General features: G+C 40.9%; 1 protein-coding gene across 8 annotated transcripts in view; it reads right to left on the reverse strand.

The window, feature by feature from the left end:
- Nucleotides 1-2,087: 2,087 nt before the first annotated feature.
- UTRN (utrophin) overlaps nt 2,088-20,985 on the reverse strand; it is a 1,025,654-nt gene continuing 1,006,756 nt past the window's right edge. For 7 of the 8 annotated variants that reach the window (XM_075339517.1, XM_075339516.1, XM_075339515.1 and 4 more), the window contains 2 exons: nt 10,231-10,253; nt 6,494-6,587 (listed from right to left, as the gene is read on the reverse strand). In XM_075339517.1, the coding sequence (XP_075195632.1) occupies nt 6,579-6,587; nt 10,231-10,253 (32 nt within the window). In that variant the 3' untranslated portion in view covers nt 6,494-6,578. Of the gene's footprint in view, nt 6,588-10,230; nt 10,254-20,985 lie in introns of all 8 variants that reach the window. The other variant, XM_075339520.1, reaches the window with a different exon arrangement.

The raw sequence follows: 20,985 nt of genomic DNA on the forward strand, positions 1-20,985 counted from the left end.
AGTTCATAATCATTTAGAAATAACAATACTAATGTTTTAACTCAGGAAGAGTTCAGAAATCAATATTTTGTGGAATAATCAAGATTTTTAAACACAGCTTTCATGTGTCTTGGCATGCTTTCCACCAGTCTTTCACACTGCTTTTGGGTGACCTTATGCTACTGCTGGTGCAAAAATTTAAGCAGTTCTTCTTTGCTTAATGGCTTGTGACTATCCATCTTCCTCTTGATTACATTCCAGAGGTTTTCAATGGGGTTCAGGTTTGGATATTTGGCTGGCCCTGAAAGGGTTTTGATGTGGTGGTCCTTCATCCACACATTGATTGATGTAAATTTATAAAATTGAGTCTATGGGTAATAGTTGGTTGGAGGATGGAATCCATAAGAGGCATCTGTCACATATATCCAGTAAAGAAAAGTATATATTAATATAGGTTTTGCTAACATAGAAACCTATGAGTGACAAACATCAAATGGAAGGTATCGATTAAGGCATTCTTTAGTTGTCCACAGATTTCATAGCTATAAATTAAATCTTATTGTTTTTCAACTTCTAATGCTTATTTGTCATCCAGATAAACCTGACACAGAAGTTGTTAGACTTAAATATTCGTGAAATGTTTAGCTTTGAGTACATTAGAGTAAACAGGTAAACAAAGGAGATGCAGCAGCATCAGTATACTTCAATACTAAGATCCAAAACTATTTTAATGACAATATATCATAATTGCTTTTATAAATATACATCTATACTAAAACATTTTCATTCTTCTGATCTCTTTTTATGTTCTGATTATATATTTTTTATTTACATGATTTATGAATCAGAAATCTTGCCCCAAAAGTTCCATAGATCTACTTTACAGGAATATCTGGATACTTGGAGATGTTTAAAAATTACCTAGAGACTTTTATAGAACAGTGTTGTGGGCATGCTATGAAGTCATTGTGCTGAGTGGAAGCAAGACCTGAGCTGTTTCCATTACCTATTGGCATTGAAGTGATTTAATGGAGTTGGGCTACTAAGTTATGTCTACACAGAAAGTGTAAGTCTATTGTAAAAAAATCAGTGGTAAATGTTGCCACTGCTCAGTTCTTGATCATGCATTTGGGTGCTGGAATACTCATGGTGCTCGGCCGAGTATTGAGGGTTCTTGGATGTGTCGTCCAAGAAACAACCACAAAGCACAGGCTTGCTTCACTGCATGATGTGTACAGGCACAGTCTGTGAATGCTTCTCACTGGGGTTAAAACATTTTTGGATGTAGTATGTCAAAGGAAAGAAAAAACTCCCTTCCCTCGCTCCAGAAATAGTGTTTATGGCTGTATGTTTGCGGGTAATAGAGCTGAACTGCCCAATCATTGACTTCTATTATAGTCGTTACTCGAGTAGAGCACTTTCAGAGCATCTGACCTGCCCAACTCGAGGACCGAGCCCCCAAACATTTCCCTACTACTAAACAATTTTCTTACAATAAAGCCCCTTTAACACTAATTTTAGTATTTTATGCAACAGTTTTACAGCTCTACTTTTCTGTACAATGAAAGGTAAATATTTTGTTAACCTAATTTTAATTTTAGAAATTTTAAGCCTTTAAATTCCACACATACATAAGTTACCATAAAAGTATTAAAAATGTATATGGAGGATGTTTTCATAAACAGCTATTACCGGATTATTTACCTTTGAGATTTCACATGAAGGTGAAGGAGGATAATAACCATTGTTGACATTGTTCAAGGGGAATTGAAGAAAAAAAAAAACATGTTCGAATTTAATAGAAAGATTTCCTTAATATATTTTTCTCTCAAACCAAGTAACCAGAGAGCAGAATTCAATGGAGAAAACATTCTTCAAAATGATTATATTTCTGCAGGTTCTTGCACAACCAAAGCGCTATGGAGTTTGATGTATTATGAATGAAATAACACATTTTATCTGTGTGCTTAGGGATTTGAGGCATATTGAGGTAGGACGTCTTACCCTTTTTGCAAACATTTGACCGCCTTCCAAAACAAAACCCACAGTGTGTTCCTGCAATATTGTGCAAGCTTTATGCTGTACCTTAGGAAATGACTGAATCACTCTTGTGTTAAAAAGGCAGTTTATTGAGTATACAACAGACTGGTTTTCAGTATGTTGCCACAGCAGGCGGTATAGTGGATATCAGCACATAATATTATCACAAAGTGTGAAAGAACAAAGAACCATATATATATACATATATATCTGGAGTATTGTCATAGTTATATGCAAACAGAAATGATGTGTACAATATCATATTTATGAAAGGTTAACAAGGGAGCAGAAGAAAAGAGAAAAACGTTGAAATATCTTCCCCTGCAATCTGCTCCCTTAATATCCATATGACCACTGCAACTATCAGGAAACTATGTCTAAAGCTAGTGATGAGGGCTAATGGGGCTGAGGTAGAAAGGTGAACATGGCTTTCGCTTTTTGTAATGTAGCTTTTTTGTTCTTTTTTTTTCCTATCTTAAAAATTCTAAAGGCCCATCGTGATGTCCAAGAAAAATACAGTTCACCATGTCCTAAAAGGCTTAAACCCTCCCCCATTCCAATCTTGTTCTCCAAAAATATAGACCTCTCTTTTGCAGTTAAAAAAATATTCTGATCTTATGGTATTTTGTGCTAGAGTGAAAGCAGAATTTTGTGTAGGGCATCAGCTGCAGCCTAATGAAATTTTTTGGCTGTTGGCGATAGGTGCTGGACCATAAAGCCACCCTACTACTATTAGGATTTTCTTCATAGAAGCAAAAGACGCAGACTGACAAGATATTTCACACAGGATCACATAAATATAGTGACTTTCCTTCATTTTATCATACAGTGCCAACTAAACTCTGACCTACAAAGAGGTCTCCAAGTTATTTTTATACCAAAACTCTATTTACACAAAATACGATTCTCCGTGTTCCAAAGCAAAGTAGATTTGGCATTTTTGGTTAATCACTTTTTTTTAACCCGATAATGAAATTGTTCCTTCATTTCAGTGGCTCTACTAGAATGTTCCTTCCCCAAAAAATTGAACAAGAATATCAATTATATCCTTGGAAAAAGGAAAAGTTTAATCCTTGTCAATGAACGTGAAGATTTGCAAAGATAAAAACTCTGTTTTTCTAGGAGGAGTTGAAATTGGTGTAAATGGCCATATGTGTACAGATTTTAACCTTACAGTGTGGTCTAATTTTTCACAGGTGAGCCAATTGTAAAATGTATGTGACCTACTTTGGGCATATTTTTAGGTTTAAGTGAGCATGCTTCAACATGCAGTACCTGCTCCGATGTCTTATGCCTTAATTCATGTCTTTTAATTTTTACATCTGTACGTGGACTAATGTTGGTGTGTTGATCAGCTTCCCTGTTTCTAGAGATGAGTGGATATTTTTAAATTCAAAATCACTGACTTTGTTGAATTTTCCCCAAAAATTCAATTCACAGCAAATAGATTTGTGCACATATCAATGCGGACTTGAAAAATAAATGTGGAAAAGAAGGGGGGGGGGGCATTAAGTTTAGTCACGCTAGAGGCAAGAGAGAGGGATGATGTCGCTGACCATAACAGCTTACACTTTACAGGTGAGAGAGAGAGGACCTAGCTGATCATAAGAGCTTACACTCTACCGGAGAGAGGAAGACCAACAGGACTCCATAGGACCTTACACACTACAGGATAGAATTACCCAGTGACTCTGGAAAACGAGTGTTGTATAAACTGTGCTCTGCTGGGAACTGTCGATCTGTTATGGCACAGCTACTGACCACCACTGTACAAGGCATGATAATCCATAAAATGTCATAGTTGCAGGACATTCTTAAGAAAAGCAAGCGGCACCATAAAATGATATCAGCCTGCTATTCGATGTTTTAGTAGTGTGGGAAATAGTGAGGACAAGTTTATTTATTTTTGTAAACCATGAATCAAATCTCAAATGTTCAAATTTGAGTGAAACTGCAAATTTCAGGAAATTTGATGCCAACTGGAACAATCCACTCATCTCTACCTGGCAGGTAATGGTGTTTCTATGTAAAAAATGGAGGGATGTTTTTCTTACTGTGTTCTGCTTCTAGGCACTGATTTATAGGTCAAAATAAAGGATATGGATGTTGTTGTTGAACTAAATTTCAGGATGTAAGTGCCATATGGCCCTTCATTCATTTACAAAGAATCCAATTCAGCTTGCAACCTGTCCTGAATTTTAATCTTTTCTCTTCTATGGATTTTCCTCGAAATTCTATTATGATAACTTCTGTTGCTGATTGCCATAGCTCCCATGTATCAGTACAGTTCCATTCCTGGATAACTTTCCCCATCTATAGTCCATGAGGTATCTCTTCTTCCGTGTGCTAACAATGAAGCAATTAGTTCCTCTACTTTTGAAGTCTTGCGTGGTTTTTCTTTTCTCTGTAGACTCATACACCATACACATTGACAGAAACATCATACCACCTGCAGGTATCTCTATCACTGAGAGAAAAGAGGGGTAATGCAGAGAACCCTGACACAAACAAGAACATGTGGATCTTTTTGAGAAGCATCAGGACAGTTATTTGAAGAAGTTGCACAGACTCTACAGCAGCAAAATGGTAGGAAATATTTAATGAAATTTTGCATTTTGGAGTCAAACAAACAATAAAAAAAAATAGTGCAAACTTGTCCCATATCCTTTAAGCCACTGCTAGAAAAATACTTAATATGACAACCTTTTCCAAGAACTGAAAAAATAAACTACTTACTGGGAGTTATAACAAAGCTCAAAATACACTGTTCGTATAAAAATAGGATTTGAACTTTTATCTACTTAATGTTTTATTAGAGGAACTGGTACCCTGTCAACTCTCAAATGTCAAGGTGATAAACTAAAGTTCTCAAGGACTTGAATGATGTGGTTTTGGGGAATAATGCACGTTACCAATGTATAAGTGATATTTAGCAGGACACTCACCTGGTCAAAGCTCTACACCATTAAGAATTGTGAATAATTAAGTTGCCAACTAATAGATGGTATATGTAATCAAAAGCAGAATGGACCCCAAATGATTCAGGCATACCTATCTTAAAGAAATCTACTGAGCCTCAGCACCACATTTGATCTGCAGGAAAAATCCATCTTATTACCTAGCCATTTAGGAAAACAAATCAGAGGGGATGAAAATATTTCTATTGCTAACTTTAATTAGGCAAATTACATAATTAACTAAAATGTAAAAGCAAATGTCCTTTCTCAAAATGTATCTATCTTGAGAAAATACGTCTCATGACTCTGCACTGAGATATGCTCGGAGCACATGCTAATTTTCCACACTTGGCATGAACTGTTCCGTAGAGTTTGATTAGTGTCAAAATTAATTAGCTATAGACTAAAGCTTATAGAAAGTTGGCAACAAATCTGCATTCGGCTGGATCTGTACATCCCCCATATTGTAAAAAAGCCTACTGCTAGAATAAATATAGCTCCAGTGACTAGATCTGAGTGTTTAGTGTATTACAGTTCATTGCTGATGAACATCTATAATCATCAAGTTGCATTTCACTTCGTTATAACAAGCACAGACATTAGTGGCTAATAAGTGGTTTACTTATAAAAGGCTTTGCTTTTTTTGTATCCGAAAATGGAAATATATTTGCTGTAATATGTGACAATTGCAAAAGTGCACAGTCAAATTCAACTGATAGTAGAATGTTATATAGAGATTAGCACGGTAGCAGTGCCTTAGAAGAATACCAAAGTCTCTTCTCGAGAGCCTTGATTCTTGACACAATGGTGTGTTGAAGACAACCTCATTTGGAGCCCACTGTAAAGGGCCTATGGTTTGATTTACAAGAACCTATTAGACCTTACTGATGATATATCAAAAGCTGGCAGTGCAATTTTGAGAGGACTTGCACATCTTCTACAGATGTAAAATGGGCTCCTTGAGCCCCAGTTCAACACCTAAGAACATCTCCACCTACGTGTGTGGGGGTTTCAGATAAATGTAACATTCTGATGATTATAAGCTGGGTTTCTTATATTAGATGCCAGTGATGTGTCAACCACTCCTCCAGTTGTAATGAAGATCTTACCATAACACACAGAAAAAAAACAGAAATGTTGGCTAATTGATACACTGGCGATTACAAGCAGTACAATGGACATGACCATTCTGCTGAGCTGCCGCATGTATTCAGTGAATGTACAGTGTATCAATTACACTACAGACTGGGGTCAATATACACATTTATATATAGAAAAGAAACACCATAGAAATTCAAAATCCTCCCTTTGCCTCGTCTTAATATTGTTTATATGTATTTATACAAATGACATATGTATGCCTAAATACCAAATACTCCACAGATCATTTAATTTACATTTGCATAGAAAGAGAAGAAATATCAAGGACAGACAGTATGAAAAAAAGAAATCTTCATCTTTGGGTATTCAGTGTCATACGCCTTCAGTAGAACACACAGAATGCTCTCCAGTCCTAGGCAAATCTTCTAGAAAACAATTAGTGATTGGCTGTTGTAAGAAGGGATTCTGTGTAAAACAACACATTTTTTGTGGATCCTTTATTCACATAGCCTGAAAGGAACAATATAAAAGATATCAAAAATTAGAAGTGGACATACAATAATTCAAACCTGTGCTGCAACAAAAGGACATACACTGACAAGCAAAAGGGTAACAATATTTGGCACTTTTGACTTTCAGGCTCCATATGTCAAAACCACTAGCTTCGAACGTAAAACTACCTTCATTATATAGATAATCAATTTGGCTATTTCATGCATAAATTTGACTTGTGATTATTTAGTATACTATTAGTTATGAAGATTCTATACATGTCACTGCAGTGCAGTGTTACTGCTTTGCTTCTGGTGTTTGAAAATCTTTTTATTTTCCTATATACCACATATTACATCCTGTCCTCACATTCACTAATAGCTCAGTGTGTTATTAGATTGCTTCCTAAGCGAAAGTCACTGGTTCAAATTGAGGAGCAGACATGGAGAAGATTTCCCAAGAAAAGAGAAACTGCATCATCCACCAGCTCATCAATAGTGGTTTCTCGGCCAAGAAAATAGCCAATGTTACCCTTTTGTTCATCATTTTAGTAGATGAAAGGCCTATTGCCACTTAAAATGCAGTTACTGCTGTTTATTAGATTGCATGTAAAGGACTAAAGGCCGCTTTACACGCAACGACATCGCTAACGAGATGTCGTTGGGGTCATGGAATTTGTGACGCACATCTGGCCTCGTTAGCGACGTCATTGCGTGTGAAACGCACGAACGACCATTAACGATCAAAATTACATACCTAATCATTGACGCGTCGTTCCTTTCCCGATTATCGTTGCTGTTGCAGTAGGCAGGTTGTTCGTCGTTCCTGCGGCAGCACACATCGCTACGTGTGACACCGCAGGAATGAGGAACATAACCTTACCTGCAGTCGCCCGCAATTAGGAAGGAAGGAGGTGAGCGGGATGTTCGTCCCGCTCATCTCCGCCCCTCCGCTTCTATTGGGCGGCCGCTTAGTGACGCCGCACGAACAGCCTCCTTAGAAAGGAGGCGGTTCGCCAGCCACAGCAACGTTGCTAGGCAGGTAAGTATGTGTGACGGGTGTAAGCGATGTTGTGTGCCACGGGCAGCGATTTGCCCGTGACACACAACTGACGGGGGCGGGTACGCTCGCTAGCGATATCGATAGTGATAACGCTGCGTCTAAAGTGCCCTTAAGCTAATACATTTCACACAATTACTGGTGGATTGAATCTAGGATGACCTTTGAAGAGCAAGGAGCTGATATTGTGTTCTAACAGCCCCCCATATCTCTACAATGTTAAAGCAGCACTCCAATAAATCTTTTTATACGCTAACCCTATGTAAAGGTATACAGCAGGTAGAATACGTATTGAACATATCACCAATTTTCTAAGTAAATATAATGCTAAATAGGCTATTGATGTACAATTCTCACTAGATGTTGGTAAAAACCCATCTAATCCACACAGGCAAAGAAATCAAACAATGAATGTCCATAGATTAAGGTCTGTGTAATAATGAGAAATGACAGAGGAAAATAAAATATTAAAAACATGAAGAAACAGGTGCAAAAAGCCATTGAGATTTATGACACCAGCTGAAATCTACCAGAACTTACAGCAATCCTGTCACTTAGTGAAAAATAATATCAACTGGTTCACAAATGGCCTAGAAAAAGGTGTCTTATTACGAAAGTGCCACACAAGAAACACCACATGATGGGTAAAACCACTGAACTGTCTCAAGACTTTCACAACCTTATTGTTGCAAAACATACTGATGGCATTGGTTACAGAAGAATTTCTAAACTACTGAAGGTTCCAGTGAGAACTGTTGGGACCATTATCTCGAAGTGGAAAGAACATAATTTCACCATGAACTGGCCAAGACTAGCTGCTCCTTGCAAGACTTCAGACAGAGGAGTGAAAAGAATTATAAAGAGAGTTGTCCAAGAGCAAAGAACCACCTGTGGAGAGCTACAGAAAGACCTGGCATCAGCAAGTACAATTGTTTCAAGAAACCAATAAGTAATGCACTCAACCTCCATGGTGTGAATTAATGCTTACCATGCAAGATTCCACTGCTGAAAAAAGCATGTTCAAGCGCATTTAAAGTCTGCTCAATAACATTTAGAAAAGTCTGTAAAATACTGAGAGAATATAGTCTGGTCAGATGAGACCAAAACTGAACTCTTTGGATGCCATAACACACACTGCATAGCACTATCAAAAACACCATACTAACATACCAACTCTGAAGTTTAGAGGTGAGAATATAAAGGTGTGGGGTTGCTTTTCTGCATGCAGAACTGTCAAACTTCATAAAATTGAAGGAAGTATGAATGGACAAATGTACTGACACATTCTTGATAAAAATCTGCTGCAATCTATCAGGATGATGAAGATAAAATGAGGATGGACATTTCAGCAAGACAATTCTAACAAACACACAGAGAAGGAAATTCTCAATTCGTTTCAGAGAAAAAAAATAAAGCTACTAGAATGGCCCTGCCACATTACCCAACTTGAATACAATAGAAAATTTATAGAAGGAACTAAAGCTCAGAGTTTATAGAAGGAGCCAACAGGACCTTCAGGATTTGAAGAGTGTTTGGATCTAAGAATGGGCCAAAATCACACATGAGGAATGGATTCAACTAGTTTCTCTATGCATGAGGTGTCTTGAAGGTGTCATCACCAACAAAGGCTTTTACACCAAGAATTAATTAAACTTCAGTAAGCGTGTTCAATACATTTTTCCTGTATCATTTCTCATTATTCCACATATCTTAATTTATGGACATCTATAGTTTGATTCCTTTGTCTCTGTGGATTGGATGGGTTGTTACCAACATCTGGTGAGAATGTAATGTCAATAGCACCTTTAGAAATATATTTACTTAGAGAATTGCTGAGGTGTCCAATATTTATTTCGCCCACTGTAAAGTGTCAGTGAGTTAATATACTTACTGATCACAGTCTTTCCTGATTTCCAGTGCTGGTCCGGTCTTTTTCTTACATGACTGCAATGTCAACTCGCTGGCTCACATTGGGTTCTATATGTCAGAGAGGAGTGCCTTTCATAATGTAAGTCTACAGAGCAGTGTTCCCTAATTCCAGTCCTCAAGAGCCACCACCAGATCATGTTTTTAGGATCTCCTTAGTATTACCTAGGCAATAATTTAATCACATGTGCGATACTAAAAAGAAATCCTGAAAACATGATTTATTGGTGGCTTTTGAAGACTGGAGTTGGGGATCATTGCTATAGAGCAGCAGAGCTACCCCCCAAAGGCTTACATTGTAAAAGCTACTTCCGGTTCACACAAACTACAATGGGAGCAAGCAAGTCAGAAATGCAGTCAAAGTGAAAAGAGGATTGTAACGACACTGGAAACCGGGGAAGATGCCTTAGATACATTTTTTAACGCACCTACATTACACCATATCTGTATTTAGAAGGGTTTTGCTGATTTTCGTTACACAGTGACACTAGTTTTACATTCAATGACAGAACCCATGAGCGGTCATCATAATTTCAGATGTGTGTGACGATAGAAACATGGGAGTGAGCAGTGGCTCAGTGGAAAAACTTAAAATATATACCTAACACTCGTAGTAAAATATTTTGTTTTACGTAAGCCTTTTATTGTATAATAGGTAAATAAGAATGGATCATACCTGCTGTCTTCCAGAAACACTTGCTGCAAATATTAAAAGAAAAAAGTCATTAGTATTCAGTGATATAAAGAAAATATTAGAGATTGAGCAGGTTGTAAACAGCAAGTATGGCAGTTTTGAAAATGAGAATAAGACCAGAGAACAACCAGCAGCTTATTTCTTAGAGAGCTAGCAGGACATAATTCTCCAATTACAGACTTGTTTTCTGCACAGAGTCAAACAATTCAGACAATCTCATAATGCAAGAGGGAAAAAATATATTGCACTTAGTGATGGGAAACTTGACATTTGCTCAGAACCAGTTCTGGCTCCAAGCTTAACCAGGAGATCCTCCTAAGCCCTTATAGGATCCTACAACAGAGAGTAACCTTTCAGATGATTAAATGTATGTGGTGTAGTGTGGTGGCCATTCCCAGCACATCTTAGCAGACAGGTGGAGGGATTTATAAGGAATCATAAAAAGAGTAATATTTAAATGCATCTCAGCTAATCGAAGATGGAGTAACTTTTCATATAAAACATGTAACATCTTAACAGTTCTAAGAAAACAGTCAATTGTAAAAAGTGTCAGTTACGGTTTATATAGACACTTCCCCAGTCATATAACATCACGAGACGAGTCTAGCATAAATTGTGATGTCCACATGTGCTGATAGATATCTTTATTCTCTATTTTTGTGATTAAAATATATGATGAAATGGAAGTGGCTTTAATGATAAGTTGTTTTTTTTTATCGATCTAGGTAATATGTGGGATAAATTGCTGCAAACTTTGCATTAGATCCATTGAATAAATAATTTTCTATTGCTTCTAAACATAAAAAATACAGCAGTTTTTCAAAACGTCTTTCTTAAAAATAGCCAGCAGTTTTGTGAATACAGCTTCTATGCAGACCTAAGGGACCGATTCATTAAGACTGGCATCGCTCACGAGCATGTTGGAGTATAATGTGCCTAATTCATTAAGAGGTTCACGCAACTTAGTGAATTAGGCGCCTCTATTAACTGGTGTAAGCCACCATCAAAGGTGTAGAGGGACTGCAGTATTTGTGGAGTAAGTTACACCACCATAGCAGCATAACATGTCATGAATTTGATGGACGGGGTAGCCACATCCCATCCTGCCCATGCTACGCCCATATTGGCATTGCTGGTCCCGCCTGGCATGTAGATGTCAAATCTCCCAATATTTTTGAGCAATTTATTAAAGTGTAAACACCTTGATGAATAGGACAATTTTTTACAGACTAACAGCACCTTGATGTTTTCTCCCTCCATTTTGATAAACTTCTAATACCTTTGGTGCTTATTAGATATTTCTTCTTGAAATCATCTGTATGACCAGTGTGAGGAGGTAATGAGGATTATGTGCGAAAGGGGAAGAGCCCATGTGGAGAAGGGAGCAGGCTGTGTAGAAGGGAGCAAGTGGAGATAGAGATGGTGAACCATAGGTTAGTCTGCTTAACCCAAGGGGTATTGAGAGCAGTCAGTCAAGAGGAACATAGTAAGCAGTTTGTAAAAGAGATGGCAACATGATGGACACTCAGTGTTATGATGAACCATCAGAAGCATGTTGGAGAATGGGTGCATGGGGAGCTGTCCATAGGAGAGGAATCACTCTATGTATCAGAGGGGTGCATTAGTATCAGCTTATGTAATAGAAGAGGGCATGAGACGTAGTCTGTGAGAAAGGGGGAACAGTAGGAAGTAGTCTTTGTCAAAGATAGGATTGAATATCTGCTGGTAAGAGATGGAATCTGTCAGTCTATTCACAATCTCAGCCTTCTGTCTACAACGTCAACACTGGAGCCTAGAGGAGTGAGTAGCCCACTAGACATTTGGACTGTAACATTAACTCTTTTTCTGCCCTGGACAACCAGACCTGGTTATAACTATAGCCAGGGCCGGATTATAGGCGGGGCAGGAGGGGCTTCAGCCCCGGGGCCCCCACCAAAAGAGCTTCCAAGGAGGCCCCCACCACCAGGGCCATACTTGCCACCCATCAGCAATTTTTTTTCTTTTCTTCACACCCGCTCCCCCTCCGTAAAGACAGTCTAAATCAGCTGTGTTTTGCGGAGGGGGGGGAGCACCTACATTTATTTGTATCTGCGTCTCTAAGACGCAAAAACAAACTGCGGGCGCAGGACGCTGATTGACCTCGGAAGTACCGTCGCCTGTACTTCCGGGGTCAGAGGTGTGCCTGCTCCCTGCTCTGCTGCGGCGTCCAATGCTGCGGATGTCACAGCAGGACGCCGCGGAGGAGAAGACCTACGCGCGCGGCCGCGGAGGAGAAGACCCACGCGCGCGGCCGCGGAGGAGAAGACCCATGCGCGCGGCCGCGGAGGAGAAGACCCACGCGCGCGGCCGCGGAGGAGAAGACCCACGCGCGCGGCCGCGGAGGAGAAGACCCACGCGCGCGGCCGTGGAGAAGACCCACGCCGCGCCCAGGAGAGGAGACTAACCAGAGCAGTAGGATGGCCGTGGCACCGAAACAGCAGCAGGAGGATGGCGGCCTATACCGGAGCAGCAGGAGGATGGCGGCCTATACCGGAGCAGCAGGAGGATGGCGGCCTATACCGGAGCAGCAGGAGGATGGCGGCCTATACCGGAGCAGCAGGAGGATGGCATCAGAGCAGGTAGGGGCAGAGCTGAAGAAAGATGTGTGGTGTGATGCAGAGCTGTGTGTGTGTGTGTGTGTGTGTGTGAGTGTGTGAGAAGTAGAGCTGTGTGTGTGTGTGTGTGTGAAGCAGAGCTGAAGAAAGATGTGTGGTGTGATACAGAGCTGTGTGTGTGTGTGTGTGTGTGTGTGTGAGAAGCAGAGCTGTGTGTGTGTGTGAAGCAGAGCTGAAGAAAGATGTGTGGTGTGATGCAAAGCTGTGTGTGTGTGAGTGTGTGAGAAGCAGAGCTGTTTGTGTGTGAGAAGCAGAGCGGTGTGTGTGAGAAGCAAAGCTGTGTGTGTGAAGCAGAGCTGTGTGTGTGTGTGAAGCAGAGCTGTGTGTGTGTGAAGCAGAGCTGTGTGTGTGTGAAGCAGAGCCGTGTGTGTGTGAAGCAGAGCTGTGTGTGTCTGTGTGTGTGTGTGTGAAGCAGAGCTGAAGAAAGATGTGTGGTGTGAAGCAGAGCTGTGTGTGAGTGTGTGTGTGAAGCAGAGCTGTGTGTGTGTGTGTCTGTGTGTGAAGCAGAGCTGAAGAAAGATGTGTGGTGTGATGCAGAGCTGTGTGTGTGTGTGAGAAGCAGAGCTGTTTGTGTGTGAGAAGCAGAGCTGTGTGTGTGTGAGAAGCAGAGCTGTTTGTGTGTGTGAAGCAGAGCTGTGCGTGTGTGTGTGTGTGAAGCAGAGCTGAAGAAAGATGTGTGGTGTGAAGCAGAGTTGTGTGTGTGTGTGTGTGAAGCAGAGCTGTGTGTGTCTGTGTGTGTGTGTGTGAAGCAGAGCTGAAGAAAGATGTGTGGTGTGAAGCAGAGCTGTGTGTGAGTGTGTGTGTGAAGCAGAGCTGTGTGTGTGTGTGTCTGTGTGTGAAGCAGAGCTGAAGAAAGATGTGTGGTGTGATGCAGAGCTGTGTGTGTGTGTGAGAAGCAGAGCTGTTTGTGTGTGAGAAGCAGAGCTGTGTGTGTGTGAGAAGCAGAGCTGTGTGTGTGAAGCAGAGCTGTGTGTGTGTGAAGCAGAGCCGTGTGTGTGTGTGTGAAGCAGAGCTGTGTGTGTGTGTGTGTGTGTGTGAAGCAGAGCTGAAGAAAGATGTGTGGTGTGAAACAGAGCTGTGTGTGTGTGTGTGTGTGAAGCAGAGCTGTGTGTGTGTGTGTGTGTGTGAAGCAGAGCTGAAGAAAGATGTGTGGTGTGAAGCAGAGCTGTGTGTGTGTGTGTGTGTGTGTGTGTGTGAAGCAGAGCTGTGTGTGTGTGAAGCAGAGATATGTGTGTGTGAAAAGCAGAGCTGTGTGGGTGTGTGTGTGAAGCAGAGCTGAAGAAAGATGTGTGGTGTGAAGCAGAGCTGTGTGTGTGTGTGAAGCAGAGCTGTGTGTGTGTGTGTGTGTGTGAAGCAGAGCTGTGTGTGCGAGAAGCAGAGCTGTGTGTGTGAAGCAGAGCTGAAGAAAGATGTGTGTGTGAAGCAGAGCTGTGTGTGTGTGAAGCAGAGCTGTGTGTGTGTGAAGCAGAGCTGTGTGTGTGAGAAGCAGAGCTGTGTGTGTGTGAAGCAGAGCTGAAGAAAGATGCGTGGTGTGAAGCAGAGCTGTGTGTGTGAGAAGCAGAGCTGTGTGTGTGTGAAGCAGAGCTGAAGAAAGATGTGTGGTGTGAAGCAGAGCTGTCTGTGTGTGAAGCAGAGCTGTGTGTGTGTGTGTGTGTGAAGCAGAGCTGTGTGTGTGAGAAGCAGAGCTGTGTGTGTGAAGCAGAGCTGAAGAAAGATGTGTGGTGTGAAGCAGAGCTGTGTGTGAGAAGCAGAGCTGTGTGTGTGTGAAGCAGAGCTGTGTGTGTGTGTGAAGCAGAGCTGAAGAAAGATGTGTGGTGTGAAGCAGAGCTGTGTGTATGAGAAGCAGAGCTGTGTGTTTGTGTGAAGCAGAGCTGAAGACAGATGTGTGGTGTGAAGCAGAGCTGTGTGTGTGTGAAGCAGAGCTGTGTGTGTGTGTGTGTGTGTGTGAAGCAGAGCTGTGTGTGTGAGAAGCAGAGCTGTGTGTGTGAAGCAGAGCTGAAGAAAGATGTGTGGTGTGAAGCAGAGCTGTGTGTGTGAGAAGCAGAGCTGTGTGTGTGAAGCAGAGCTGAAGAAAGATGTGTGGTGTGAAGCAGAGCTGTGTGTGTGAGAAGCAGAGCTGTGTGTGTGTGTGAAGCAGAGCTGTGTGTGTGTGAAGCAGAGCTGAAGAAAGATGTGTGGTGTGAAGCAGAGCTGTGTGTATGAGAAGCAGAGCTGTGTGTGTGTGTGAAGCAGAGCTGAAGAAAGATGTGTGGTGTGAAGCAGAGCTGTGTGTATGTGAAGCAGAGCTGTGTGTGTGTGTGTGTGTGAAGCAGAGCTGTGTGTGTGAGAAGCAGAGCTGTGTGTGTGAAGCAGAGCTGAAGAAAGATGTGTGGTGTGAAGCAGAGCTGTGTGTGTGTGTGAAGCAGAGCTGTGTGTGTGTGTGTGTGAAGCAGAGCTGAAGAAAGATGTGTGGTGTGAAGCAAAGCTGTGTGTGTGTGTGAAGCAGAGCTGCGTGTGTGTGTGTGAAGCAGAGCTGAAGAAAGATGTGTGGTGTGAAGCAGAGCTGTGTGTGTGTGTGTGTGTGTGAAGCAGAGCTGTGTGTGTGTATATATGAATCAGAGCAGTCTATGCGGCACCCCAGAACTATATGGGTCCCCCAGAGCGCTAAGCCACCCATCCCAGTAATGTGTATGCCACCAGAGCTGTTTGACATTCCAGTAACGTCTATGCCCCCCCCAGTAATGTCTATGCCCCCTGCCCCTCCTGTAATGTATAAATTGTAGGCCCCAGCCCCTCCTGTGATGTATATACAGCAGTGCTGTGTCAGTGTGCACGGTGTGCAGTCATGTCAGTTAGTGATGGCCATCATGCAACACAGCCATATGTCCTGGAGGAGCTGAAAACAAGCGGGGGAGGTGAGTGAGGCTGCTCGTGACTTCTCCATATTAACACCTGTAATGCGTCTGTGTCTGAATGTATGTCAGCGTATATGACTGTGCATATATTTGTCTGTTTAAATGTATTTTTGTGAATTTGTCTTCAAATATGTATATGTACGTATGACTGTATGTGTATGTGCATGTGCATGTGCATGTCTGCATGTGGATGAGGCCCACTGAGACTCAACCGGGGACCACAAAAACCTGGAGCCGTCCCTGGCTGCCTTAACATTGGAATCAATTAAAAATATGTGAGTAAGTCTACTTTCTGTGTATAAGTGACGGCTGTGAGTGATCCTGGACTGTATCTGTATTGTACTGTGTGTATAAGTGACGGCTGTGAGTGATCCTGGACTGTATCTGTATTGTACTGTGTGTATAAGTGACGGCTGTGAGTTATCCTGGACTGTATCTGTATTGTACTGTGTGTATAAGTGACGGCTGTGAGTGATCCTGGACTGTGTCTGTATTGTACTGTATGTATAAGTGACTGCTGTGAGTGATCCTGGACTGTATCTGTATTGTACTGTGTGTATAAGTGACGGCTGTGAGTGATCCTGGACTGTATCTGTATTGTACTGTGTATAAGTGACGGCTGTGAGTGATCCTGGACTGTATCTGTATTGTACTGTGTGTATAAGTGACTGCTGTGAGTGATCCTGGACTGTATCTGTATTGTACTGTGTGTATAAGTGACTGCTGTGAGTGATCCTGGACTGTGTCTGTATTGTACTGTGTGTATAAGTGACTGCTGTGAGTGATCCTGGACTGTATCTGTATTGTACTGTGTATAAGTGACGGATGTGAGTGATCCTGGACTGTGTCTGTATTGTACTGTGTGTATAAGGGACGGCTGTGAGTGATCCTGGACTGTGTCTGTATTGTACTGAGTATAAGTGACGGCTGTGAGTGATCCTGGACTGTGTCTGTATTGTACTGTGTATAAGTGACGGCTGTGAGTGATCCTGGACTGTGTCTGTATTGTACTGTGTGTATAAGTGACGGCTGTGAGTGATCCTGGACTGTGTCTGTATTGTACTGTGTATAAGTGACGGCTGTGAGTGATCCTGGACTGTGTCTGTATTGTACTGTGTGTATAAGTGACGGCTGTGAGTTATCCTGGACTGTATCTGTATTGTACTGTGTGTATAAGTGACGGCTGTGAGTGATCCTGGACTGTATCTGTATTGTACTGTGTGTATAAGTGACGGCTGTGAGTGATCCTGGACTGTGTCTGTATTGTAGTACTGTAAATCTGAATGTGGCAGAACAGGATAAGATACCTGTTCATTGGATTTATATCTAAATGCTACAGTTCGTGCTCTACTGTTATGGCTAAAAATGTTAACATTTATGGGGCCCCCACCAGATTTTCTGCCCAGGGGCCCCCACCAACCTTAATCCGGCCCTGACTATAGCTACTTAGGAAACATTGCCTGGTGGTATACAGCACTTTTTATTTGCCGTTCTTTCGGATTGCTCCAATTTGGCAGGTAGGTGCTAAACTCCCAGAACTACAAAGGCTTTGGAGAAATATTACTTTTGAAACCCACCATTTTAATGCCAGTCTGGTTTCATCAATAGTGTCAACAAGTCTTATGCTATAAAGCAAAAGAATGTCCCTGGCTGTAAATATCTGTACCTGAAGGTAATATTGTGTCAGAAATGCAAACACAAGTCATGTGTGACTCAAAGACAAAAGAATCAATTTGTATGACTGTGTAGAAAGCCAATAGTTTTACATAGCGGCAAGAGAATCTAAAAGTTAAATTCAAATGTTAAAAGCCTGTTGTGAAAAGTAAAGTACTTTATCTGCTGAGCCACTCATCCATTAAATAATATAAGCAGATTTATATTCACTGAAACAGGTAGACACATTGTGTTGCCCTCTAACATCTCTCAAGAGAAAGCCTGCCAGCCTGCACAGCACCGGATAACAGAAGAAAATTTGGTATTTTTGTCACTATGTGTGTTTAAAGGCTCCTATTGAATAAATACTATTCATTGCGCAGCATATCTCCATCTCATTCTCTTTACCCCAGCGACCTGTGCAGAAATCTATGGAAAAAAAAGTCATCCATCCTGTCAGGAGAGACAATAGATAAGGGCAGTTGTCTCGAAACAAGCACAAACAAGCACAATAATCTCCAATACAGAGTAATCTACGACAAGGCATCATTTGAAAAGTTAGCTCTTCGTTTTCTCTGTGGATCTGCCAGCCACATCTAATGAAATGCAATATGGGAGGTATTCATATTTATTTTGTATTTTTTAATAAACACACTGATGCACAGTATATTATTCTTCGCTCGCTTATTATTGAGAAATTTCAGAGCACAAACCTGCCTTGTCATCTCTACTCCGGAGATATGATATTATTGAGCTTCATTTTTCAATGTCACGGCTGTCAGGTTTTTTTTTTTTACAGCTTTTCAAACTTCACTTAAGACTTTGTTTTAGACCTTTATGGTTTGTTAGTTTGTTGGAAAAAGTTGGGAAGGAGACTTGGGAGCAGGAGATGACTTTCAATGTCTCTGGGCTGGTTAAGTGCATTTCAGTAGAAAATGTCTCAGGACATTTCTTCTTGACATACTAAGTTTGTTTTATATTACCCCTTAATTTACAGTTACGATCATGCAACAAAAATGTACAATGCACTCTCGGCAGCATTTGTTTAGTCACTTCTGTACCATTTTTAGAACATAATGACCTCCACTGCACCTCTCAAAAGGAGGTTTTGCAAGCATCGCCGACTGTCATGGCAGTGTGAATCATTCACCTATAATTAAGAATGTTTTTTAATGTCCGAAATGCAATGTTGTTACATCTTGAGATGCCATTTTTTAAATGTATCAAATATTTTTTTTTTTCTATTTTTATACCTAATCTTTGGTGCGGATCCATTTTTTTTCTTTTCCTGTTTAATCACAGTTCCTTTAGTGCCAGCTAAAGCTTTTTTATTCTAGTCTGGAGAGGTGGAGTGATCCAAACTTACGGGTGGTTGTTGTGCATTATTAGGTTATGTGCCCACGGGAGTTTGTACCTGTGGATATATCCGCAGGTACATCCGCAGGTTTCCCACAGCTGCTCGCCGGAATCCGCAGCTATTTTTAGCTGCGGTAGTACAGCGGAATTTGCTGTGGTAAACCTGCGGGCATTCGTGCGACTTACCTGCGGAAGTCCCGGCCTCTATCTCCATAGTGAAGAGCCTGGATTTCCGCAGGTAATTCCACAGAAATAATTGACATGCAATTACGTGTGGCTGCGGGACATCCGCAGCATGTTCCGCAGCCGCACATATCCGCAGTATGGACACAGCACTCCCCATGTCCCTTAGGATAACATGGGGAGTGTCTGTACATGCTGAAACCTGCGGACTTATCTGGAAAATCCAGAAAATCAGCGCATTTTCCGCAGATAAATCCGCAGGTTTAATCTCCCGTGGGCACATAGCCTTACTGTGACCGATTGTGGTGTTAACCCTAGTTGTCCTTTTGTTACTGGGTTACTTCTCTTGCTTTTCTCCCTAGTTTCTTATGGTTTATTCTTGTGAGTTTGCACTGTGTCTGAGTTTTGTTTTTTTCCTTGTCTGTTTAAATCTGTGTTTCCATCACACTCCTGCCCCTTCCCTCCTTGAGGGATAGGAAGACAAATTAGCTCTGGTCAGGGGTATAGCCAGGCCCGAGACTCAGGCATCTCCACATTTAGGGGTAACTCTGAGGACAGGGATAGCCTAGGGTCCACTAGCATGAGAGACAGTATAGTAGCCCTCTATCCCTCGCTATTTTGCAGTCACATCATTACAGCACCTGGCCATCACGTTTGGTCCCGGGCTGCTTTACTTGTAACTGAGGCAAATTAATACTCTAATTAAAAATACACATCACATGTGATTTCAATACTGACTAACATGTGGCTTTGGTGGGAGCCTCCCATTCATTGTACATTGCCATTACATGGATATCACATTAATAAGTATTTATTCTGATTGCTAAAGCACTTTTGGAAAAAACAATTTTTTACTTCACTGGGGCTGGTCCAGGTTATTAGCTATATTGTTGCAATTTATCCTAGACTATCATAGCACTTGTGTATTGATGTCTATGTGAACTTCTAGATATATTCCTTCCATAATGTCTTTGATTTATTGGTGGCACAGGATCATTTGAGTTATCGTGTTAGATTCTGCGTGAATTCTATGAATTCTCGTATTCATCTTGTCTGTTATACAGCTGCACTTTATGGCAAAATAGTTTTTGGGAATCTGATCTTTATTTGTGAGAAGCCCTACGATGAGAAAAAAAAAATCACATGACCAATAAACTTACTTGTGACTGGCCTATAACATACCTTTGGTGACTTTAAAAGGAACCCGTCAGCTACTTCATACTGCCCGAACCATGGGCAACATGAATCAGAGCATTGCAGCACAATTGCAGTCAAATATATTTTTCTCTGAAATGCTAGTACGTATGGTTTGAAGAGTCAGTCAAGAACTATAGGGAACAAGACTAGTCCTGTGCCGCCACTGTCTGGCTTCTTCCTGTTCCTGTCCAGCTGATTTACAGATAAGAGTGGTGGAGGGAGAAGCCGGCTAGGGTGGCGCCGGACTAATGACCTCTCTTGTGCAGCTGGATTCTGATTCATACTGCCCATGTTTTGTTCAGCATGAATCAGCTGACAGGTTTCCTTTAAAAATGTATGTAAATTTTGTCTTATGTGTAATTGTGTATTTAACAAAACCTCAATCATTGACTTTTAGTGGCACTTTTGAAAACTCCATCATTAATGTAAAGTGTAAATGTCAACATTGGTCTCATGACCATCTGAGAGACATTAAAAAATCTACCTATAAAAAATACAAATATATAAGCATTATACATCACACAACTAAAACAAAAAAAGAACCCAAACTTTGCACCAGTTTAGATGCTATTGTGACAATTCCATAATCTGTATTGCATAAGGCGAATTTTTTAAGCTTATAATGTCAAAACAGAACAGCTATATTTTGTGGGTGTAACTACGTAAGTAAGGAAACTCATATTGACACTATTATAATATATATATATAATTACCAATATAAAATAAAAAATATAAAAATAAAAAATTAAACTTCTTTTGAATAATTTACCTCCAATAATATTTTCAATAAAAACAGTTTA

The sequence above is a fragment of the Anomaloglossus baeobatrachus genome, chromosome 3 (assembly GCF_048569485.1).
Source record: "Anomaloglossus baeobatrachus isolate aAnoBae1 chromosome 3, aAnoBae1.hap1, whole genome shotgun sequence".
NCBI lineage: Eukaryota > Metazoa > Chordata > Amphibia > Anura > Aromobatidae > Anomaloglossus > Anomaloglossus baeobatrachus.